This window comes from Leucopleurus acutus (genome assembly GCF_964270905.1).
Source record: "Leucopleurus acutus genome assembly, chromosome: 3".
In the NCBI taxonomy this organism is placed as follows: Eukaryota; Metazoa; Chordata; class Mammalia; order Artiodactyla; family Delphinidae; genus Leucopleurus; species Leucopleurus acutus.
This window is the reverse complement of record NC_139145.1, coordinates 143,985,618-144,009,706: the sequence shown is the minus strand read 5'-3', so window position 1 is coordinate 144,009,706 and position 24,089 is coordinate 143,985,618. Positions and strand designations below refer to the sequence as shown.

At 38.6% G+C, this 24,089-nt stretch overlaps 1 protein-coding gene across 3 annotated transcripts in view; it reads right to left on the bottom strand.

The window, feature by feature from the left end:
• The window catches only part of FYB1 (FYN binding protein 1), a 106,191-nt gene that overhangs the window by 48,391 nt on the left and 33,711 nt on the right, over nt 1-24,089 (bottom strand). For all 3 annotated transcript variants that reach the window (XM_082837410.1, XM_082837409.1, XM_082837411.1), the window contains exon 2: nt 5,014-5,170. In XM_082837410.1, the coding sequence (XP_082693536.1) occupies nt 5,014-5,170 (157 nt within the window). The remainder of the gene's footprint in view (nt 1-5,013; nt 5,171-24,089) is intronic.

The following is a 24,089-nucleotide window of genomic DNA, read 5'->3' as shown; positions in this document are numbered from 1 at the left end:
AAAGAAAAGTCTTACACTGACTAAGAATGACCTCAGGGTAAGAATTGCTTAACATTTCCTTTTCCAACCTTAGTCATTTCCATTATTTATTACTTCTTATTACTTCACTTTTCCTGTTTCATTACTATTAGTAACCATGTAATTTGCTTTGTATACCACAATATTCAACCACTGGTTCTGTGTTCATATGAATGAGTTATACTGTTAAAATTATAATTAATTTTTAAAAATGGTACCAAGAAATGCATTACCCTAAAGATATTGATTTGAACACTAAAACTGATGAACGAGCTCCTTTGACCCATTTCAGTTCCTCTTCAGATGTCTGAGTAAAATAAAAAATGGAACTAGCTGATTTCTGACCACTAGGTGGGGAAACAATACAATTTAAAATACAGTATAACTTTGGCCTTAACTACTGTCTTTTTGAAGATGTTTATTATTCGTAATTCTCACCTGCCTCCAATTCTTCACATTCTTAAGGCATACTGACCTGAAAGATACAATTACAAGTGACTTCTGGGAGGTAGGCAGGTGATAAAGGCCGGGAGATCTCCTGAAATTCTTTCTTTGATCCCGATTCCTTTTCTTGCCATAAGCAATACAGACTCTACACCCTGGGGAGAACTGTGAACCTTATCAGTCATTTATGCCTTTGGGAAGCCAGTCCCTCACTTGAGCACTAGTTCTTCGTTGTTCTAATTCTTGGTTCTAGGAATTCACTTCCTTAGTGATCTTAACAGTGTCAGGACTTTAAGTGTGGAATATACACCCATGACCCTCAAATACATATTTTTAACCGAGAACTCTCTCCCAAACTCTTCACTTCTTATACCTAATTGCCTCCTCAACATCTGCACTTGCATGTTAAGAGACGCCACAAGCTTAACATAGCTGGGCTCTCCTGACCTTCCCCAGGCCCAAACTTGCTCACCTTCAGCCAATCCCATTTCGGTTGATGGACACATCAGCCTTGGAGTTACTCAGGCTCAGACCTTGGAGCCACATTGGATCCTCTTTTTATTTCATACCCCAAATCCAAATTCTGTAGTCTCTACCTTCAAAATACATCCAGAATCTGGACCTCGTACCACTTGCCCTGCACCCTCCTGGTTAGAGCCACCTCTGCACCTTGCCTGCACTTCTGCCCTATCTGCCTAACTGGTTTCCCTTCTTCAATTTTTGCCAACTGTCCCTTTTCAGACAGCTGTTAAGGTGATATTTACAAAACATAAGTGAGAACGTCGCTGCTCTGCTCTAGCTCTTCAGGATTTCCCATTTCACTTAGGATAAGAGCTGTAATGTCTATCATGACCCGCAGGGACCTGCATGAGCTGAATCTTTCCCTCCTACTCCTACCCTTGTTCATCTACTCCAGCCCCAGCTACCTCCTTCTGAGTCCCTGGACATTCTAGGGCTCTGTTCTGTCTGTCTTCTCTGCCTGGAATGGTCTTCCTCCAGATATCTGCGTGACTAACTCCTTCACTTCCTTGAGTCTTTGCTCCAGTATAACTTCCTATAAGGGGAGTGACCCTCACCTGTCCCTTTAAAGTTGCAACACGCTGTCCCCAACCCTCACACTACACCACTAATCTGCTCTACTTTCTCCTATAGCACTTGATATTTCCTAACATGCTCTATCCTTTACTTGTTTATTATTTTTTTCCCCCTTGTGTCTCTTGCCCCCTGTTTTATGTGGGCAGGAATCTTCATTTTGTTCACTGATATTTTGTGAATTTCTATTGCAAAGGCACAAAGTAGTGGCTCAAAAAATTATTATTGGAAGGGTGGTGGTGAGAAGAAAAAGCATAGAACATACATCACTCACAATTTTACTTAAAAATCATTCCATAAATTTCCCTCTCACATGAAATATAAATTTGTGAGACTGAATATCAAGACCAATGTTACTTTCATTTCCTCTTTGTGTCTTTTCTAGCTTCCCCTCCTCGGGGGAAAGTTTCCAACCCAGATATTTCTTTATTTTGGATTTTACTTGAGCTCTCTGATGGGAGCTTGAAAGCCTTACACCATACACCACATTTTTACTTAAAAAAAAATTGTCTTATAGATGTCCCTTGGCTTTCATTTTCTCTGTTCTCTTCATCTGACATTTAACTTTCAGATGTGCCAGTTCTAGCTTATCTAGGCAATGTAACATCTAAGATTCTTGTTTCTCTCCATCTTTTTTCTGAGAGTAAGAGTAACTCTTAGATGAATCAAACTTTCTTATTAGGAGTCCTTAATAAGATGGAAATAGGGATGAGGTTAAGTTTATTGCAATTGGTGGATTTTGCTGATTTCTGATGAAAACACTATTACAAGTGAAAATTTGAACCTGGCTGATTGGCGGGCTCTTTTCAACTTTGCACGAATTTCCTACAAAGTTGGGAAATTGACCAGCATTGGTATGATGCTGTAGTCCAGGCTACTGGTCTCTTTTTGAAATCCTTTCTTCTTTTTATAACTTTTTATTCTCTACCTTATCACAGTGGATTCTAGGGTGTAGGTTTACAGAAAAGAGTGATCATAGCAGGCCTGAAGTTGCTATTTTTAAAAGAATCTTTTATCAAGATGGGCTGTTAGTTTGTAACTGGGAACTCAGCTCCAAAAGCATTTCCTGCACTGATAGGAAAAGTGGCCTAATCATAAGAATGCTTTGCTGTGCCTAGATTGTATAAACAACATGACTTACGGTGAACACCTGCTTTCCTTCTAGAAGTCTGGTATTTTGGTAGTTGCTAGGCAGAAGGTGCCTAGGTGCCAGCTTTCAGTAAAAGCTGCCTCTAAAAGGCTTTCCTGAGAAGCAACATTATACTTGTATTGCATTTTTGTACCTGGAGAAAAGAGCAGTCCTACTCTGTCCACTGCCAGGTTTAGAAGGAGAGTGTGACTGGGATAAATCTTAGCCATGAGTACTACTATGGGCTGAGTCCCGTGTGTCCTTTTAGTGGATCATCAAACATATGGGTGGTCTTGGGGACTCCCAAACAGCAGGAATAATGCCAAACCCTCCTCCTCTCCATGATTTCTTCAATCAAAGAGTTACCAGTCTTTATGCCTTAGAAATTATCAGGAATTCATGCTCAAGCTATTTACCGAAATTTCTCACTAGAATTAAACAGGATCCAGAAGCCTAACTGAAGCCAGGAGCAGGGATAGAGTCATATAATAAAATTCAAAAGTACTAAGGTCGAAATCTAATGGGTTAAATTCATCAGAGTAGGAACAAAATTAGGAAAAAGACACAGGATTTAATACATGTGAAAGGAAAGTAATTTACACAGAAATCAAGTGTATATAAGAACACCTATTAGTTATTTTAATTAAACTAATATTTATTTGACACATATTTTAGTAGGCAGATGGCTTACACTCTTATTTGGTAGCTGGTTATCATAAATTAGGATTCATAAACTCAAATGCCTGGAAGGGCATGTAGTTAACATAAATGCACAGTGCAGCTTATACAGAGGATTGTAGCCACTAAGCTGCTCTAACACCTCCTAGTTAGTTGAAGTTATGCCTTTAACCACACCCCCCCACCCAAAGCCTAATAAAGTGAAACGTAGTGGTGGCTACCCATGACAAACATGTTTTCAACCCCTGCTCTAAATTGTAATCATCAGCATTAAAGGAAAGCTGTCAATCGGATTTTGATATTAATAGATTCTATCAGAAGGATTAAGGATATTAAGTACTTTAAATGTAATGAATATCAATCTGATAGGGGATTGAAGTGAAGGAAAAACAAACGTAGCAAATATTTTGGCATATTACTTACTTGCGGTAAAGGAGAATCATGCAAAACAATTTTCTAGAAGAGGAAACGGAAGATCTACTCTGACTTGCCAAAGGAATCTATGCTTGCCATCGTCTGGCTATTTCTTTTTTTTTTTTTTGCGATACGCGGGCCTCTCACTGCTGTGGCCTCTCCCGCCGCGGAGCAACAGGCTCCGGACGCACAGGCTCAGTGGCCATGGCTCACGGGCCCAGCCGCTCCGCGGCATGTGGGATCTTCCCGGACCGGGGCACAAACCCGTGTCCCCTGCATCGGCAGGCGGACTCTCAACCACTGCGCCACCAGGGAAGCCCTGGCTATTTCTTTTTAAAACATTTCATCTAGCCCAATCTTCTGCTTGCTTTTTCCTCAACCAGGTATTCTGGTAAATCACGGATAAAGAGCCCGTGCATACAACCCATACAGTTTTGACATTTCTAAAACTACCATCTAAGAAAAGTGAGAGTGGGCTTGAATAAGTTTCCTAGTTTTTTAATACACAGTCAAAAATCTGACTATTCAGAGAAAACCTCCATTTTTTACTTAAAGGAGGTTATTTAGCAGAGTGGTTAAAAGCTCACATTTTCTTTGGACTCAGACTGACATTGACTCACATTTGGAGAAGTTACTTAGCCTCTGTAAAGTTCCATTTACTCATCTGTGACAGGATGATAACACTATCCACTCAATAAAGTTATAAGGATTATACATGTAACGTGCCTAGCACATCATAGGCAGTGAGTAAAATATGGTGGTGGTGGTGGTGATGATAATGGTGGTGATGGTGGTTGTGATAGTGGTGATGATGGCAATGATGGTGCTGGTGGTGATGATAATGATGGTGGTGGTGATGATGATAATGGTGGTGGTGGTGATGGCTGTGGTGTTGGTGATGCTAATGGTGGTGATGATGTTAATGGTGGTTGTGGTGATGCTAATGGTGATGGTGGTGGTGCTGACCTGAAGAATGCTTCAGAACTTCTAAAAAGGCACTGGAAAATTTCTTCAGATGAACTCTTAAGGGGAAAACCACTGAAAAAACAGAGAAATAAGAGTTGCTCAAAGGTATGGTGGTGTGAGAACAGCTTGCTCAGCCATCTTTTCCCCCTGCCAACTGCTCATCTTTGTGGATCCATTAGCTTACCATGGAACCCACAGCATTCAGCCAAACATAGTTTGAAAATCCATGGCAAGAGACTGACAAAGAAATGGCAAGATAACCTTTTGCTTACTTGAGATCGAAGGGAGGTTTAATGTTTCTGGGAGGTAGACTTGGGACTGCCGATTGTGTTGGGTGAGATGCTGGCAATGGTGGCTGGCAGGCTGGATGGGATGGTGGAGGTGGTGGTAGGGAAGTTGTTGAGTAGGACGTTGAGACCTTGCTGGTACCTAAGAAGCAAAGCAAAAAATACTGTGAATTAAGACAAATCTTCAAACTATAAGAACTGGCTATTCCAAGTATGTAGAAATGAGGATTTTAAACATAAATATGTAAGAAATGCATTCTAATTATTCTAATTAATGCTTTAAAGAGTTTAATACTCTCAGTATCATGCGACATGGCTTTTTTATTTTCTTTCTGCATACCAGCTTTTATATTTACACAATTAAAACATCTACATATTTTTATTCTTAAATGCTTACAAAATCTCTATAGCATCATGATTCTCTGATCCTCCTCAACCCTCTTGCCCTCAAAGTCACCTTTTTTCTTTCTTATTTTTCTTTTTAAGTTCATTTTCACACACACACACACACACACACACACACACACACACACACACACTGTATTTTATTTTTACAAGAGATAAATAAACTGACACCAAGTATTGTAAATGGATGACCACAACAAAAGCAACAATGGTTGCAATTACCAAACACGAAAAACACTCATACTGTGTCATAATATTGACATTCAGTCCAGTAATCCTCCACTGTAACAGCTCCTTTACTTTGCAGTGAAAATTGATTTGTATATTTTTTCCCTCTGAGTCCTTGTGCGATTTCTTTTTTTTAATTCAAACAGAAGGTCACAAAAATTATAATCATCCACATCAGTTCACTCAGTCCCATGTAATTAATTTGTTTTTATCTTGATCTTTTGTTAGCACTTTTATGAATTCATCAGGTTTCCTTTAGAGTTCTGAAAATGCTTATTCACTCAGTTTAGCAGTATAGTCAGTTACCAGAAACCTGTACTTGTCAGAGACTTTTCATAAATTCCTTGAAGATGAAACTCTTTTATAGGAACATTTTTGCAAAAGCATCGGAGTACACCCAGAAATGTCTGTAAATGACAAAAGACTTAAAAATGACCACGGTTAAAGATTTGAAGAAAGTTCATAATAATGCAATTGACAAGGAAATTTATTTATTTCTGAGATATACATTTTACATTTTAAAGTAATAACTAGAATTATGATTTATAACTTTATACCAGAACATATAAGATTTTTAGAAATTTCATGTAACATCTAAAACATTTATATTAACATATTTCCATACAAATAACCCAAAGAAAGTTTAGTATTAGTTGTTTTTTTGTTTGTTTGTTTTTTTATACTGCAGGTTCTTATTAGTCATCAATTTTATATACATCAGTGTATACATGTCAATCCCAATTGCCCAATTCAGCACACCACCATCCCCACACACCCCGTGGTTTTCCCCCCTTGGTGTCCATACGTTTGTTCTCTACATCTGTGTCTCAAATATTCCCTGCAAACAAGTTCATCTGTATCATTTTTCTAGGTTCCACATACATGCATTAATATATGATATTTGTTTTTCTCTTTCTGAATTACTTCACTCTGTATGACAGTCTCTAGGTCCATCCATGTCTCAACAAATGACTCAATTTTGTTCCATTTTATGGCTGAGTAATACTCCATTGTATATAAATACCACATCTTCTTAATCCATTTGTCTGTTGATGGGCATTTAGGTTGCTTCCATGACCTGGCTATTGTAAATAGTGCTGCAATGAACATTGGGGTGCATGTGTCTTTTTGAATTATGGTTTTCTCTGAGTATGTGCCCAGTAGTGGGATTGCTGGATCATATGGTAATTCTATTTTCAGTTTTTTAAGGAACCTCCATACTGTTCTCCATAGTGGCTGTATCAATTAATATTCCCACCAACAGTGCAAGAGGGTTCCCTTTTCTCCACACCCTCTCCAGCATTTGTTGTTTGTAGGTTTTCTGATGATGCCCACTCTAACTGGGGTGAGGTGATCCCTCACTGTAGTTTTGATTTGCATTTCTCTAATGATTAGTGATGTTGAGCAGCTTTTTATGTGCTTCTTGGCCATCAGTATGTCTTCTTTGGAGAAATGTCTATTTAGGTCTTCTGCCCATTTTTGGATTGGGTTGTTTGTTTCTTTAATATTGAGCTGCATGTGCTGTTTATATATTTTGGAGATTAATCCTTTGTCCATTGATTCCTTTGCAAATATTTTCTCCCATTCTGAGGGTTGTCTTTTCGTCTTGTTTATGGTTTCCTTTGCTGTGAAAAAGCTTTTAAGTTCCATTATGTCCCATTTGTTTATTTTTGTTTTTATTTCCATTACTCTAGGAGGTGGATCAAAAAACATCTTGCTGTGATTTATGTCAGAGAGTGTTCTTTCTATGTTTTCCTCTAAGAGTTTTATAGTGTCCAGCATTACATTTAGGTCTCAAATCCATTTTGAGTTTATTTTTGTATATGGTGTTAGGGAGTGTTCTAATTTCATTCTTTTACATGTAGCTGTCCAGTTTTCCAAGCACCACTTATTGAAGAGACTGTCTTTTCTGCATTGTATATCTTTGCCTCCTTTGTCATAGATTAGCTGACCATAGGTGTGTGGGTTTATCTCTTGGCTTTCTATCTTGTTCCATTGATCTATATTTCTGTTTTTGTGCCAGTACCATATTGCCTTGATTACTGTAGCTTTGTAGTATAGTCCGAAGTCAGGGAGTCTGATTCCTCCAGCTCTGTTTTTTTCCCTAAAGACTTCTTTGTCTATTCGGGGTCTTTTGTGTCTCCATACAAAATTTAAGATGATTTGTTCTAGTTCCGTAAAAAATGCCATTGGTAATTTACTAGGGATTGCATTGAATCTGTAGATTGCTTTGGGTGGTATAGTCATTTTCACAATATTGATTCTTTCAATCCAAGAACATAGTATATCTCTCCATCTGTTGGTATAATCCTTAATTTCCTTCATCAGTGTCTTATAGTTTTTTGCATACAGGTCTTTTGTCTCCCTAGGTAGGTTTATTCCTAGGTATATTATTCTTTTTGTTGCAATGGTAAATGGGAGTGTTCCCTTAATTTCTCTTTCAGATTTTTCATCATTAGTGTATAGGAATGCAAGAGATTTCTATGGATTAATTTTGTATCCTGCAACTTTAAAAAATTCATTGATTAGCTCTAGTAGTTTTCTGGTGGCATTTTTAGGCTTCACTACATATAGTATCATGTCATCTGCAAACACCGACAGTTTTACTTCTTCTTTTCCAATTTGTATTCCTTTTATTTCTTTTTCTTCTCTGATTGCCATGGCTAGGACTTCCAGAACTATGTTGAATAATAGTGGCGAGAGTGGACATCCTTGTCTTCTTCCTGATCTTAGAGGAAACGCTTTCAGTTTTTCACCATTGAGAATGATGTGTGCTGTGGGTTTGCCATATATGGCCTTTATTATGTTGAGGTAGGTTCCCTCTATGCCCACTTTCTGGAGGGTTTTTATCATAAATCGGTGTTGAATTTTGTCAAAAGCTTTTTCTGCATCTATTGAGATGATCATATGGTTTTTATTCTTCAATTTACTAATATGGTGTATTACATTGATTGATTTGCACATACTGAAGAATCCTTGCATCCCTGGGATAAATCCCACTTGATCATGGTGTATGATCCTTTCAATGTGTTGTTGCATTCTGTTTGCAGTATTTTGTTGAGTATTTTTGCATCTATATTCATCAGTGATATTGGTCTGTAATTTTCTTTTTTTGTAGTATCTTTGTCTGGTTTTGGTATCAGGGTGATGGTGGCCGCATAGAATCAGTTTGGGAGTGTTCCTTCCTCTGCAATTTTTTGGAAGAGTTTGAGAAGGCTGGGTGTTAGCTCTTCTCTATATGTTTGATAGAATTCACCTGTGAAGCCATCTGGTCCTGGACTTTTGTTTGTCAGAAAATTTTTAATCAGAGTTTCAATTTCATTTCCTGTGATTGATCTGTTCATATTTCTTGTTACTTCCTGGTTCAGTCTTGGAAGGTTATACCTTTCTAAGAATTTGTCCGTTTCTTCCAGGTTGTCCATTTTATTGGCATAGAGTTGCTTGTAGTAGTCTCTTAGGATGCTTTGTATTTCTGCGTGTCTGTTGTAACTTCTCCTTTTTCATTTCTAATTTTATTGATCTGAGTCCTCTCCCTCTTTTTCTTGATGAGTCTGGCTAATGGTTTATCAATTTTGTTTATCTTCTCAAAGAACCAGCTTTTAGTTTTATTGATCTTTGCTATTGTTTTCTTTGTTTCTATTTCATTTATTTCTGCTCTGATCTTTATGATTTCTTTCCTACTGCTAACTTTGGGTTTTGTTTGTTGTTCTTTCTGTATTTCCTTTAGGTGTAAGGTTACATTGTTTACTTGAGATTTTTCTTGTTTCTTGAGGTAGGCTTGTATAGCTATAAACTTCCCTCTTAGAACTGCTTTTGCCGCATCCCATAGGTTTTGGATAGTCAGGTTTTCATTGTCATTTGTCTCTAGGTATTTTTTGATTTCCTCTTTGATTTCTTCAGTGATCTCTTGCTTGTTTAGTAACGTATTGTTTAGCCTACATGTGTTTGTTTTTTTTTTACGTTTTTTTCCCCCTGTCATTCATTTCTAATCTCATAGGTCTGTGGTCAGAAAAGATGCTTGATTTGATTTCAATTTTATTAAATATACTGAGGCTTGATTTGTGACCCACGATGTGATCTGTCCTGGAGAATGTTCTGTGCACACTTGAGAAGAAGGTGTCATGTGCTGTTTTTGGATGGAATGTCTTATAAATATCAATTAAACCTATGTGGTCTATTGTATCATTTAAAGCTTCTGGTTTTTTGTTTATTTTCATTTTGGATGATCTGTCCATTGGTGTAAGTGAAGTGTTAAAGTCCCCCACTATTATAGTTTTACTCTCGATTTCTTCTTCTACAGATGTTAGCAGTTGCCTTATGCATTCAGGTGCTCCTATGTTGGGTGCATATATATTTATATTTGTTATATCTTCTTCTTGGATTGATCCCTTTATCATTATTTAGTGTCCTTCCTTGTCTCTTGTAAATTTCTTTACTTTAAAGTCTATTTTATCTGATATGAGTATAGCTACTCCAGCTTTCTTTTGATTTCCATTTGCATGGAATATCTTTTCCATCCCCTCACTTTCAGTCTGTTTGTGTCCCTAGGTCTGAAGTGGGTCTGTTGTAGACAGCATATATATGGGTCTTGTTTTTGTATCCATTCAGCAAGCCTGTGTCTTTTGGTTGGAGCATTTAATCCATTCATGTTTAAGGTAATTATCAATATGTATATTCCTATGACGATTTTCTTAATTGTTTTGGGTTTTTGTAGATCCTTTTCTTCTCTTGTGTTTCCCAGTTAGAGAAGTTCCTTTAGCATTTGTTGTAGAACTGGTTTGGTAGTTCTGATTTCTCTTAGCTTTTGCTTGTCTGTAAAGCTTTTGATTTCTCCATTGAATCTGAATGAGATCCTTGCTGGGTAGAGTAATCTTAGTTGTAAGTTCTTCCCTTTCATCACTTTAAGTATATCATGCCACTCCCTTCTGGCTTGTAGAGTTTCTGCTGAGAAATCAGCTGCTAACCTTATGGGAGTTCTCTTGTATGTTATTCGTCATTTTTCCCTTGCTGCTTTCAATAATTTTTCTTTGTCTTTAGTTTTTGCCAATTTGATTACTATGTGTCTTGGTGTGTTTCTCCTTGGGTTCATCCTGTATGGGACTCACTGCACTTCCTGGACTTGGGTGGCTATTTGCTTTCCCATGTTAGGGAAATTTTCGACTATAATCTCTTCAAATATTTTCTATGGTCGTTTCTCTCTCTCTTCTCCTTCTGCGACCCCTATAATGCAAATGTTGTTGCATTTAATGTTGTCCCAGAGGTCTCTTAGGCTGTCTTCATTTCTTTTCATTCTTTTTTCTGTATTCTGTTCCACAGCAGTGAATTCCACCATTCTGTCTTCCAGGTCACTTATCTGTTCTGCCTCAATCATTCTCCTATTGATTCCTTCTAGTGTAGTTTTCATTTCAGTCATTGTATTGTTCATCTCTGTTTGTTTGTTCTTTAATTCTTCTAGGTCTTTGTTCAACATTTCTTGAATCTTCTCGATCTTTACCTCCATTCTGTTTCTGAGGTCCTGAATCATCTTTAGTATCATTATTCTGAATTGTTTTTCTGGAAAGCTGCCTACCTCCACTTCATTTAGTTGTTTTTCTTGGGTTTTATCTTGTTCCTTCATCTGGTACATAGCCCTCTGACTTTTCATCTTGTCTGTCTTTCTGTGAATGTGGTTTTTTTCCCACAGGCTGCAGGACTTTAGTTCTTCTTGCTTCTGCTGTCTTCCCTCTGGTGAATGAGGCTAAGAGGCTTGTGTAAGTTTCCTGATAGGAGGGACTGGTGATGGGTAGAGCTGACTGTTGCTCTGGTGGGCAGAGCTCAGTAAAACTTGAATCCACTTGACTGTTGATGGGTGGGGCTGGGTTCCCTCCCTGTTGGTTGTTTTGCCTGAGGCCGCCCAACACTGGAGCCTACCTGGGCTCTTTGGTGGGGCTAATGACACACTCTGTGAGGGCTCACGCCAAGGAGTACTTCCCAGAACTTCTGCTGCCAGTGTCTTTGTCCCCATGGTGAGCCACAGCCATCCCCCATCTCTGCAGGAGACCCTCCAAGACTAGCAGGTAGGTCTGGTTGAGTCCCCCTGGGGTCACTGATCCTTCCCCTGGGTCCCGATATGCATACTACTTTGTGTGTGCCCTCCAAGAGTGGAGTCTCTGTTTCCTCTAGTCCTGTCGAAGTCTTGCGAACAATTCTCACAAGACTTCACAGTGTGATTCCCTAGGAATTCCTCCTCCTGTTGCTGGACCCCCAGGCTGGGAAGCCTGATGTGGGGCTTGGAACCTTCACTCCAGTGGGTGGACTCCTGTGGTATAAGTGTTCTCTAGTCTGTGAGTCACCCACCAGCAGTTATGGAATTTGACTGTGATTGCGCCCCTCCTACCATCTCATTGTGGCTTCTCCTTTTTCTTTGGATCTGGGGTGTCTTTTTTGGTGAGTTCTAGTGTCTTCCTGTCAATGATTGTCCAGCAGCTAGTTGTGATTCTGGTGTTCTCGCAAGAGGGAGTGAGAGCACTTCCTTCTACTCCGCCATCTTGGTTCCTCCCCTCATATACTCGACATGGCTTTTTAAATATTCCATTTCTTTCCCTACCTCCCCCCACCCCCAGTTTGTATGTATAATTGACAAATAAAATTGTAAGTTGTTTAAAGTGTATATATGATGATTTGATATACATATATATTGTGAAAGGTTTCCCCCCATCAAGTTAGTTAACATCCATCACCTCACATATTGACCTTTTTAGGGTTGGTGGTGAGAACATTTAAGTTCTTTTAGCAAATTTCAGTTATGCAATACAGTGTTATCAACTGTAGTCACCATGTTTTATTTTAGATCCTCTGACTTTACACATCTCATAACTGAAAGTTTCTACCCTTTGACCAACCACTTCTTCCTTTTTTTTCCCCATCCCAGCCCCTGGCAACCACTTTTCTACTATTTATAGATTGTACAAAAAGCTTCCGAACTCCTTTTAGATATTTCTGCCTCTCTCCAAAATTTTTCACTTATGGTGATTATTAAAAATACTACCCTATCTCCTTTCTCTCACAGTCCTCTTGGAGTTTTAAAAATTGCTCAGCCCCTGCACCTCTGACTTGTGACACTTCTTGCAAGGTGCAAATCTCACAGGAATAGCTCATTTTCTCTTTTGGTACCTATGTTTTTGGGTTGAGGTAGGGAGAATTAGTTCCCTTATAAATCTGGTAAATAAAAATTTCTAACTGATTACATTTATGGTAAAAATATTTTGTCTAGGGCTTCCCTGGTGGCGCAGTGGTTGAGAGTCTGCCTGCCGATACAGGGGACGCAGGTTCGTGCCCCGGTCCGGGAAGATCCCACATGCCGTGGCGCGGATAGGCCCGTGAGCCATGGCCGCTGGGTCTGCGCGTCCAGAGCCTGTGCTCCGCAACGGGAGAGGCCATAACAGTGAGAGGCCCACGTACCAAAAAAAAAAAAATATATATATATATATATATATTTTTTTTTTTTTTGTCTAGTTCATTTTTGTCATAAAGTTGATTTTTTTTTGATATATAGGACTTACTACTTTTTCTCTAGTTCAATTAGTAAATTCTTGGGAATTCCCTGGCGGTTCAGTGGTTAGGACTCCGTGCTTTCATTGCCAGGGGCCCGAGTTCGATCCCTGGTGGGGCAACTAAGATCCTGAAAGCCCCACAAGCCTTATGGTGTGGCTTTCTGATGGGCATCTGGGATGCGCCCCTGCTCTTCTGCCTGCCCAGCATCTACTCTCCCTCCCCTGGGTAGAATAACTTGAACTGCCCAGAAAGGGGTGTCACTGCTTTTCCATTGGACTTGGAACGCCAAGGGGGTCCTCTGGGAATTCTGCAGCCATCTCACCACCACCACCAAAGGGCTTGCCTGAGGGTACAGCAAAACCAGAGGAAAGCAAGGCTGGGAGATGGAGAGGGACTGGTTGGATTTTTTTTTACTTTTGGAAAATTGTTAGAGATAATTTGACAGGTTTAATGAGACACTAAACTGTGTAAGTGTCTTATTCCTCATTAAGCTTGGGAGAACACATGCTAAAGTCTTCCTATGTTACACTAGTATTTAGCAGTGGAATGTTTTGCTTTGAAAATTTTTTTTTTAAAAAAACATGTATTCATACAGTGATCATTTGGTTAATAGGATTTTTTTTTTTTAGATGTTGGGGGTAGGAATTTATTAATTAATTAATTTATTTTTGCTGTGTTGGGTCTTCGTTTCTGTGCGAGGGCTTTCTCTAGTTGTGGCAAGCGGGGGCCACTCTTCATCGCGGTGCGCGGGCCTCTCACTATCGCGGCCTCTCTTGTTGCGGAGCACAGGCTCCACGTGCGCAGGCTCAGTAGTTGTGGCTCACGGGCCTAGTTGCTCTGCGGCATGTGGGATCCTCCCAGACTAGGGCTCAAACCTGTGTCCCCTGCATTAGCAGGCAGATTCTCAACCACTGCACCACCAGGGAAGCCCTTGCTTTGCAAAATTTATGGTCACTTTCAAATACTACAGGGAATATATTTGCATGTATACAAAATAATTCTAAGGAAAAGCATCTTAGTATTTCAGGGGGAAAAAAACAGGTAGACTTACCTTACTATAATATGATTGGCTCTAAAATCTTAATGTGGACTTTATAAAATATACCAAAATATAATTAGTAATATTGGAATTCTCAAAAACAAAAATCTAGTCTGATGTGATGGAAAGAAAAGTGTGGATATTGAATTATAATAAAGCAAGTAAAGAAGAAACAGAAACAATAAATCTATAGGAAATTTCTGAGATTAATGATAACATTAATAAATCACTTTTTTGCTAGGAACCGTTTTAGGCATTTTGCATATGGAATTTTATTTAACTTTCATAACATTCCTTTGGGTATATGTTATTATCTAGCTTCCATTTGATAATTAAGAAAACTACCCAAGTTCAGAAAGTCAGTAAGCAATAGAGGTGGAATTCAAACTCAGCCAGTATTTGAACCTTAGTTGATTTCTTATGATGTCTGTGCCCTTTCTGCTATGTTCTGCTCATGCCCTCAAAGTGATGAAATGGAAATCAGTGATACGTTCCAATGGACATACTAACACATTTTTGTAAGTCCGGCTTTTCTAATTGGTACTTTTCCTCTTAGTGCAGTTTTGACAACTGTTTTCAGTTTCATTAGGGCAGTACTAGCTCTGGAGACTATAAAGTAATCTGTAAAGGAATTCAAATATATTGGTGTTTTGGATATATGTTTCAGAATTTGATCTTGGGAACCAGATAGCAGGAAAGTAGATATTCAGGAGTTAGTGGAAAATGGGTCCCCAAAGATGGATGACTGATGTGGGCTGACAGGAAAAAAAAAAAGTCTCATGAATTGGAATTGAGGAGCTTGAAATAAAATCATGAAAGGATTTAAAAGATATGAAATAAATAAAATAAAGGGAAAGAACAACAAGTTTAGAGTTTGGTTTGCATCAAGAAATAGAAATGTAAAATTTGAGACCTAACACACAAAACTCTGATCTATCTGTTTATCTATCTATCTATCCATCCATCCATCCATTTATCCATCCATCTATCTATCTATATGTGTATGTGTGTGTGTGTGTGTGTGTGTGTGTGTGTGTATATATATATATATATATATGTGTGTGTGTGTGTGTGTGTGTCTTATCCCCCAAGTCTCAGGGGATATTGCCTAGGTAGTCTGTGGCTTTACAAGAATTGAAAAGACAATTTGGAATTTCTTCCCCAAAGAATGACAAGTTTGTGTAGGGATATGGGCCTCATAGCAGTAGGCAGAGCTAGTCTCTTGGACAGTATAGGACAGCTCAGTGGCAGTGAGCTAATCAGGTGAATATGCATCCTACTGCCCACTCTCATCCCAAGTCAGATTCAGGAACTGTGTTCCTGGGCCTTTTAACTGGAGCCCAAGGCTTCAAGGAGATCCTGAGCATTTTGCTAAAAAGCTGAATGGGAGCTTGACTTCCACCTTGCTGTAACGCTTGAACTTCCACAAGAGATGTAATTTTGATAATAAAATTCTTAGACATAATTTTAAAAATGTGACTAATAGAACTCACTGTACTTATAGTAGGGAACAGTTCATACTGGTTACAGAAAAACTGGGGAGAGTTGGGAATGAAGGGGAGAGAACTTGCAAAACCTTCTAGAGCAGGAAAACAACTCTCAAGAATCTGGGAAGTTAACAACCTCTGATTCAAACTTCATTCTCTTTAATTTTGGAAGCTCAGAAGAGGTCTTGTGCAAGTCATGTGCCCTGGCTCAGGCCGGCCTGGATGGGTGGAACACAAGGGTCATTTTACCAGGAGCAAACTACTGGGAGAGGCTTCCATGAGTCAGCAGTGCCTAGGGGTTATCTGGCCTTGCCCTGAAGCGTGGCTCCAGGTTCACTGAACCACAAACTACCCAAAGTGGTGACATTATGTCAGGATTTAAAACTATAAATGGGGGCTTCCATAGTGGCGCAGTGGTTGGGAATCACCTGCCAATGCAGGGGACACAGGTTCAGGCCCTGGTCCGGGAGGATCCCACTTGCTGCAGAGCGGCTGGGCCCGTGCGCCACAACTACCGAGCCTGCACTCTAGAGCCCATGAGCCACAACTACTGAGCCCACGTGCCACAGCTACTGAAGGCCGGGTGCCACAACTACCGAAGCCTGTGTGCCTAGAGCCTGTGCTCCACAACAAGAGAAGCCATTGCAATGAGAAGCCCTCGTACTGCAACGAAGAGTAGCTCCCACTCACCGCACCTAGAGAAAGCCCGTGTGCAGCAACAAAGACCCAACACAGCCAAAAAAATAAATAAATAAAATAAATGTGAAAAAATAAAAAAACTATAAATGGAAAAACAGAGTTAAGCGGGAAGGAAAGAAGAGATGCGGAGAAGGGGAGGGGGTGATTAATGAAGAAATGGTGATGGTGGTAATGCACTTATGTTATAGAAAATGGAAATTGTATTATTTCACAAACTTTGCACTTTAGATTTTTTTGACAACTAAATACTGGTTCCTGATATTGTCACAATAATCTTGTAACACAAATATCTATGAGGACTTGGGAAATCTACCCCACAGATTCTGACATTTATGACTTTTGATTAAGAAGGTGCTTGTAACCTTCATGTCCCAAGGCGTCTAAGGAGCATCTTGAGTTGTGGTTCTGGATTTCCTTTTTAATCCATGGATTCCTCTACAAAACCAAAGACACTATCACCCAATTGCCATAAAACCCTGACTCTAGACCTAATTTCTAATTATGGTTTTGTTGGGATGTCTTAGAACTGAGCCAGAAATTAGAAAACTTTAATTTTACCACCAGCTCTGTCACCAAAGAGCTCTTTGTCATTGGCAAATCATTTTACTTCCACGTGATTTAGTTTTTCCAACTGTCAAAAGGGAGTGATATGACCCCAACTACTTCACATAGGTTTAAGGATTAGGTGAGCTGATATGTCTGAAAGCATCTTGAAACGTCTGAAGCATTATATAAACATAAAAGATGATCACACAACGCTGAGGGGGTGCCACAAATAAAATCACTACTAAGTTATCCTGACTTGAAATCCTTTAAAATCATTTATATAAGGTCATTTATTTATTTGGGAATTATTATGTGCCTGCCCCAAGATTTAGCCATTGAACTGGCAACATGGAATATAGACTTTTATTTTCTCTAGGCCTGGATAAGCATATGGCTATTGCCCATCCAGACAGGATGAAAAGCTCTAGCAACTGTATGGCATTTCCAGAATCTGGACTGGTGAATTCTGCACTAAGAACAATCTAAGTGCATGCTTGATGGAACCCCTAGCAGTTGCCTGCCCATGAGCAGTCATTTACACCTAACTAAACATGGGCTTTTTCAGGATGGAGTCTCACTGAGATCTTTTCACGTTTACCATAATAGTGGTTTCAAAGTTCTCCACATTACCAGACCCTACTCATGCCTTCCTCATTCACCACAGATTTTCTTACCTCTTGTTTTACTAACAGCATGGAGAATACTCTACCTGACCATTCCCACTTACCCTTCATTCTAACTTAAAGTCTCCTTACATCTTGCTTCCCTCATTTCCTTTACCACTGATTCTCTGGAAAAACATCAGTCTTACCAATACCAGCTGCCAGTCTTGGTTCGTATTAGTGCCTGCTTCCTTAGAGACCCTGCTTCATTAATCACCGACTCCCTCACTTGCATCAGGTAAGAAACATTTATTACGAAACTACTATGTGCTCTGGACTGTGTTTCATCCTTTACGATGCACTTCCCATCTTAAACATGGTTTGATCTCCTCTACTGTGAAGAAACACAACAATATCCTTTCTTCTTTGTCCCCCACTCTAGTTACCAGCTGCTTTTTTTCCTTCCCTTCACAGCCACACTTCTTGGAACACAAGTCTATATTTGCCACTTCTATACCTTTATTGTGCTTGGGTGGCTTCATGGCAGAGGGAAGAATGAAAAGTTCTGAGGTAGAGAGGCTTGGGTTAGAAATCAGACTTCATCACTCTTATGTTATGTTAACCTTTATTTAATTGTTTATTACTCAATTTGGGGCCTTAAGTAAGTTGCTTGACTTCTCCAAGCCTTCATTTTCTCATCTGTGAAATGGTCATATACACCCACCTTGCAGAAGCACCTGAACATTGCCACTCTTAATAAACATTCCTGTTCTTAACTGTTACTTGATCAGGCTGCATCATTGATATATGGCAGTCTGCCCACCTCAACTGTAAAAACCAAGACCTTTTCCCCAAACCAACTATGCATAATCTTGGTTCTGTTAAGATATCTTAGAATGGGTTAAGAATCAGGAAGTTTAACTCCTTACCCAGCTTGTTAGGTACCAAACAAACAAACATTACTTTCACTTTCTTGATTCCTAAACAACACCAGAAGCGAGTTTTCAACATGGGAAGTAGAATGGTTTGGTAGAAACAATATTTGTGCTGGAATCATTCAGATCTGGGTTTGACTGCCAATCCCAACTAGTACTAGCTGTAGGACACTGGGTAATGTATTTTGCTTCTCTGGGTTTTATATTCCTTGCCTGTTAAAATGGGACTACTGCTTCCTAACATGCAGGATGGTTATGAGAATTAGAAATGATATGTGTACCTACCCAGCACATAGTGGGTGTTCTACTTAAGAATTATCTTAGAACCTAGAACTGTTGTGTTCTACATGGGACAGGCTCTCATTAAACCTCTGAGGGCACGTTTATGTCTCTCTGTGTACTGAGACTGGGATAATCATACTCTATTACGATTGACATTGGATCCAGTATAGAATATCATTTACAGTATAGGCATATAAGTGGTATTGCCATTTATGTTAAATCATAAAATTTTTCAGAAGATCCTCAGTAGCTTTCAAAAGTAAGGATTTGAAACCCCCGGGGCACAGGCTTAGAAAATCTTGTTTTACAGAATTTTTTTCTTGCCTGATTCAAAGTCATCTATTCTTATCTTCAAAGAATTTATAAACCCATAGTGGATGTAAACCCATAGAGGATGGGAAATTTTGAAAACCAATTTAGTTGAAAACAAAGTACTGTAACTATATTAGTAAAAAAAAACACAAACCTTTGCTTTGAAAGCAAACTGCCAAGAAAATGTTGGCCAGCTTAGAATAGTCCATCAACATGGAAAGAAAAGTAATAACTGAAACGTTCATATTTTCATAGATAATCAAGGCAGATATTAAAAAGAAGGTGAAGAGGTAGAGATCAAAACAAATATGATCAATTAGAGGAAAATAAGTAAAGAAAGCCTTTGATCACTACCTGAAACTTCCCTATCTCAGATCTAACTGTAACATTCAATGTCTCTGAATACTTTTTTAATTCTTAAAACTTCACTTGCCCAATAACTTTGTTGGCTATCCATTTGTTTATATCGTTATTTTCATAATTAGACATAATCATGAAATGTAAGTTGTTTTTATAAATGTTTTTATTTCTTTTTCTTTTTTTTTTTTTTTTTTTGCGGTACGCGGGCCTCTCACTGTTGTGGCCTTTCCCGTTGCGGAGCACAGGCTCCGGACGCGCAGGCTCAGCGGCCACGGCTCATGGGCCCAGCCGCTCCACGGCATGTGGGATCTTCCCGGACCGGGGCACGAACCCGCGTCCCCTGCATCGGCAGGCGGACTCTCAACCACTGCGCCACCAGGGAAGCCCTGTTTTTATTTATTTTCAACTCATAAAATAACATGAAATCAAATCAGACAGTAATTTGACTGAAGGCTGCTGACTTCTGAACCTTTCCTTGTAAAAAAATGTTAAGTATTATATGAAAAGGAAAAAAGTCAGTATATAGGAAAAGTTTTTTGTCAGATGCTGATAGCTTACAAGGTGCCTTTCTTGTTCTGAGATAGAGCATATTTGGGCAGAAGACAATAACTGAATTTCTTTTCTTCAAACGCTAAAATTGTTTTAAAAGTATACTAAAACATATAGGAGTAAAGGAAGTACTAGAACTCAAGGTTTAGAAAATCCTCATATGAACTGTTTTATATGTTGAAGGAATAGTGAGTGTTTTGAGTAAGTCAATACTTTAAAAATAAAAATCAATCCAGAAACATAACATCTATAAGCAGAAAAGGAGTAAACATTGTTGATGCAGAGACAATATTACAGCTTCAGAATGTGAGCAAATAGAGGGACAACTAAAGCAGATGCTTCAAACTCAACTGTCAGTGGAAGCCAGACAGGAACATGCATTTGTACGTAGCTCTGGGAATCGACTGGTGAGCAGGAGGTTCATGCCCTGGCTCAATGGAGTGGCTACTGCAGGGCTCCAGCCAACTGTAAATTTGTGGAGAACAAGTCTAGACTTTTCTGTGAAATCTTTCAATTTTTGAATGTCGGCAACTAAGTAAACAAAACAAAACAAATACATAAAGCAAACAACATCCCCCAAATTCTGCACACCAAACAAAGCGCACTTTTGGATTAAACTACTTTGTGATAGACACCTTTTTTAAGTTAAGTGAGAGGAAGTGCTATAAAGAAAATGTCTTCTAAGGGAAATTGCCTGATCATAGGTTCCTCCAGGAACCTAGTTTTTTTCCTGCTAAAACTATAAGGGTTTGAAAGGGGTAAATTAGACCACCAGACCAGGTAGAATCATGAATTGAGGAAAGAGGACCAGAACTGCCAACAAAGAAGACAGAGCTTCCCTGCAGCGCCTGGACAGAGACTCCAAAGGAAGAAGCACTGGAGAAGCAAAGTGACCACGACCCAGTGTAGCTGAAAGAAGCACAACTACGTAGACAGATGGATGTAAACAGAAGGTTCAGTTCAATTAATGTTTGTCATTTCTATGGCAATGACTATTCTTGTCATTGCTAGTTTTGGAAGATCACCAAGGGAGAAGAGTGAAGGGTCCCTGAATCAAGAGACAGCACAAAAGCATCAGGTGATAAATCAAGACCTAGAGGAGAGAAAGACATAGAAGAAGAGAAGACCAAAGAGAGAAAATATAAAAGCCACAGAGAAGCTCCTACCAGAGGCGTGACCTCAGGCAGGTCTTGCCCTCTTCCTTCTTTTCTTAAAAAAAAAAAAAAAAAAAAAAGGTATTTTAATTTATACAAATAACATTAATTATTTCTTGAAAAAGTTTTAGAACAGAAAAAATAAAATTTCACGTGACATCTCACTCCCCATTCCAACCATTGTTTATCTTTGCAGAACTTTTTCCATGCATTTACTCACCTACGGATGTATGCATAGAAATATTGGATTAAAAGCCTAAATATTGCTGTATGCTGAGCGTCATATTGCATAGCATGGGCCTAGCTCATTCTTTGTAACTGTGGCAGAGTGCTTTGTGATCAGGATATTTCATGGTTTGTTTAGTCTTTACCCACTTTCTACCAACAATGCAGCCGTAAGCAGCTACCTACATGCTTCTCCATATATCCGTGGCAGTAGCCTTCTAGATTAGGTATGTAAAAGTATAATTACTGAGATGAAGGATTTGCACATTTTATATTCACATGGTTTCTGTGAAATTGTCCTCCAGCGGAGCTTTACCAGTAGAGACTCTCTGAAGGCTTGCCCCCTCATACCCTCTCTACCACTGGACATTTTTAATCATTTTTTTTTCAGTTGTGTCAACACCAACACTTAACTTTTCTGAGCCTCAATTTCATCTGTAAAATGATAAAAATCCTACTTCCCAGTGTTAGGATAATTACATTAATTAACAAAAGTGCCTGTCACAAGTGCCTAGCTCACAGTAGGTAATCCATGAACTTTCATTTCCTTCCCTTATTATGTATTCCTCAGTGAAGGACAATTTAATCTAGTTAGTTGTATTTGTATAATTTTCTTATGGTGCTAATAAACCTTTTCTATTAGTAACATGTGTTTAACCATTGAGTAAATCCATTTTTAATTTTTAACCCATATTCACAGTCTATTTTTAATTAAAGTGCTCTGAGGAATATTTCTTTTAGAGTTTAGTATTGCTATAGTATTATGTCCTGTGTTATAAGCCAATTTTACCACTACATTGTTTTTTCAGTTACTGTGACATTTTTTGGCTTTCACTTGTACTTTTCATTAGTCTGGGGTAAATAAAGGTGTATTTTAATGAAACTTAATGTAAATGTATGCTTACATTAATTTTTTTTTACATTTTCACTAAAATGATAATTTAAAAGTTTGTCTAGCAGAGCTGAGGAACTCTGAGAATGTCTGAAGACCTCACGTTGGAATATACTACCTTGTCTCTCCACAGCTCAGTCAGGTTTACGAACCGCAAACAAAGATTCCTCCAGCTCATTTATCTCATCTGTGTGCTTTGCTTAATGGTTCTCACTGATCAAACAATACCAAGTTTTACTGCTTCTAAATCTAATTCATAAATTTCTTCACTATATTATGCAAATTAAATTAAAATAATATAGTCACATTTACATTGTGCATCTAATCTTGTATGAAGTCCAAATATAATAGTAAATTGGTGAAATCAATGTATAATATTTAACAACCACTCATATTGATTTCTGTTTTGTGTTTTCTTACTCCCTACATCCAGTATGTGAACAATTCCTATCAACGCTACCTCTGAAACATATTCTAAATTCATCTACTTGTCTCCCTTCCACCCTGGTCCAAGCCACATCATTTCCCACCTGACAATCTTCCAACCTGTCTTTCAGCTTCATTCGTATGTGCCTACATTTTATACTCCACACAGCAGTCAAAGAGAAGTCCCAAAATGTAAACCAGATTATAATACTCTTCCTCATAATGGCTCCAATTTCAATGGCTTCCTTTTACAAATTCTGAACCATGACCTTCTAGGACCCATTGGATTTGGTCAGTGCCTACTGTTCCAGCCTCATCTTGAACCACTCCCCCTTCACTTATGGTATTCCAGCTGACTGAGGTCTTACTATTTCTTTAACCAAGAAATAGGCTGATTCTTGCCTAAGGAATTTGCACTAACTGCTTTCTGGCCAGATGTTCCTCTCCCATATCATTGTATAGTTGGACTCTCTCATCATTCATGACTCTGCTTAAATATTATCTTCTCAGAGAGGTCTTCACTGACAATCTCATCTAACGTAGCTTCACTTTGTCTGCTACCTCTCAGTCACATCATTGTTTTTATTTCATTCACAACACTAAGCATTCTCTGAATTTGTTTATCCATTTACTTGTGTATTATCTGCTCCTCCAACTAGGATGTAAGCTATATGAAAGCAAAAACCATATAATCATTCTTATTGCTATATTCCCAGGCATAAACACATGGTAGTCACTCACTAAATATTTGTTGAATGGATATATGAATAAATAATCTTCTGCTAGAAAAAAAATGTCAAATCCTCTTGGATCTTTCACTCTTGGAACAAAGGAAAGATTAAACACAATAAAGAATTTATTATGTAATTCATGTTTATCATTAATATTCACACTAAGGGTTATTATTTTTTGCATGCAGTAGTGAAATTGAATGTTACAGGGCACTGAACAGAAAGAATGACAGTCAAATATAGGCATAAGTCATATAATTAGTAGAAAGAATAACATTTAATACCAGACTTGGAGTTGGAATAAGAAGTCATCCAGAAGAAAAATTCACTGGGTCTAAATACAATTAAATTTTAAATCACTGACTTGACTGAAAGAAAGGAAATCTTTGGTAATAAGAGAGCAAGGCCGGTAAGCAGTATAGGATCAAGACTAAGGATTCTGAATAGATCAGAATTGGATGGGTCTAAATTAATCCAGAAAGGTCAGCCAGGAAGGAGAAAAGAGTCCAAGATAACCAGCCAATGTAGAGTTCCAGTCAAAACCATGTACTTTGGAGTCAATCAGACTTGGAGTCAAATCCCCTTGACCTTGCACATAATTGATGCTCTTGTCCATATTGGAGTTTTAGCATGATGAAACTGGGAAGGGGGGAGGA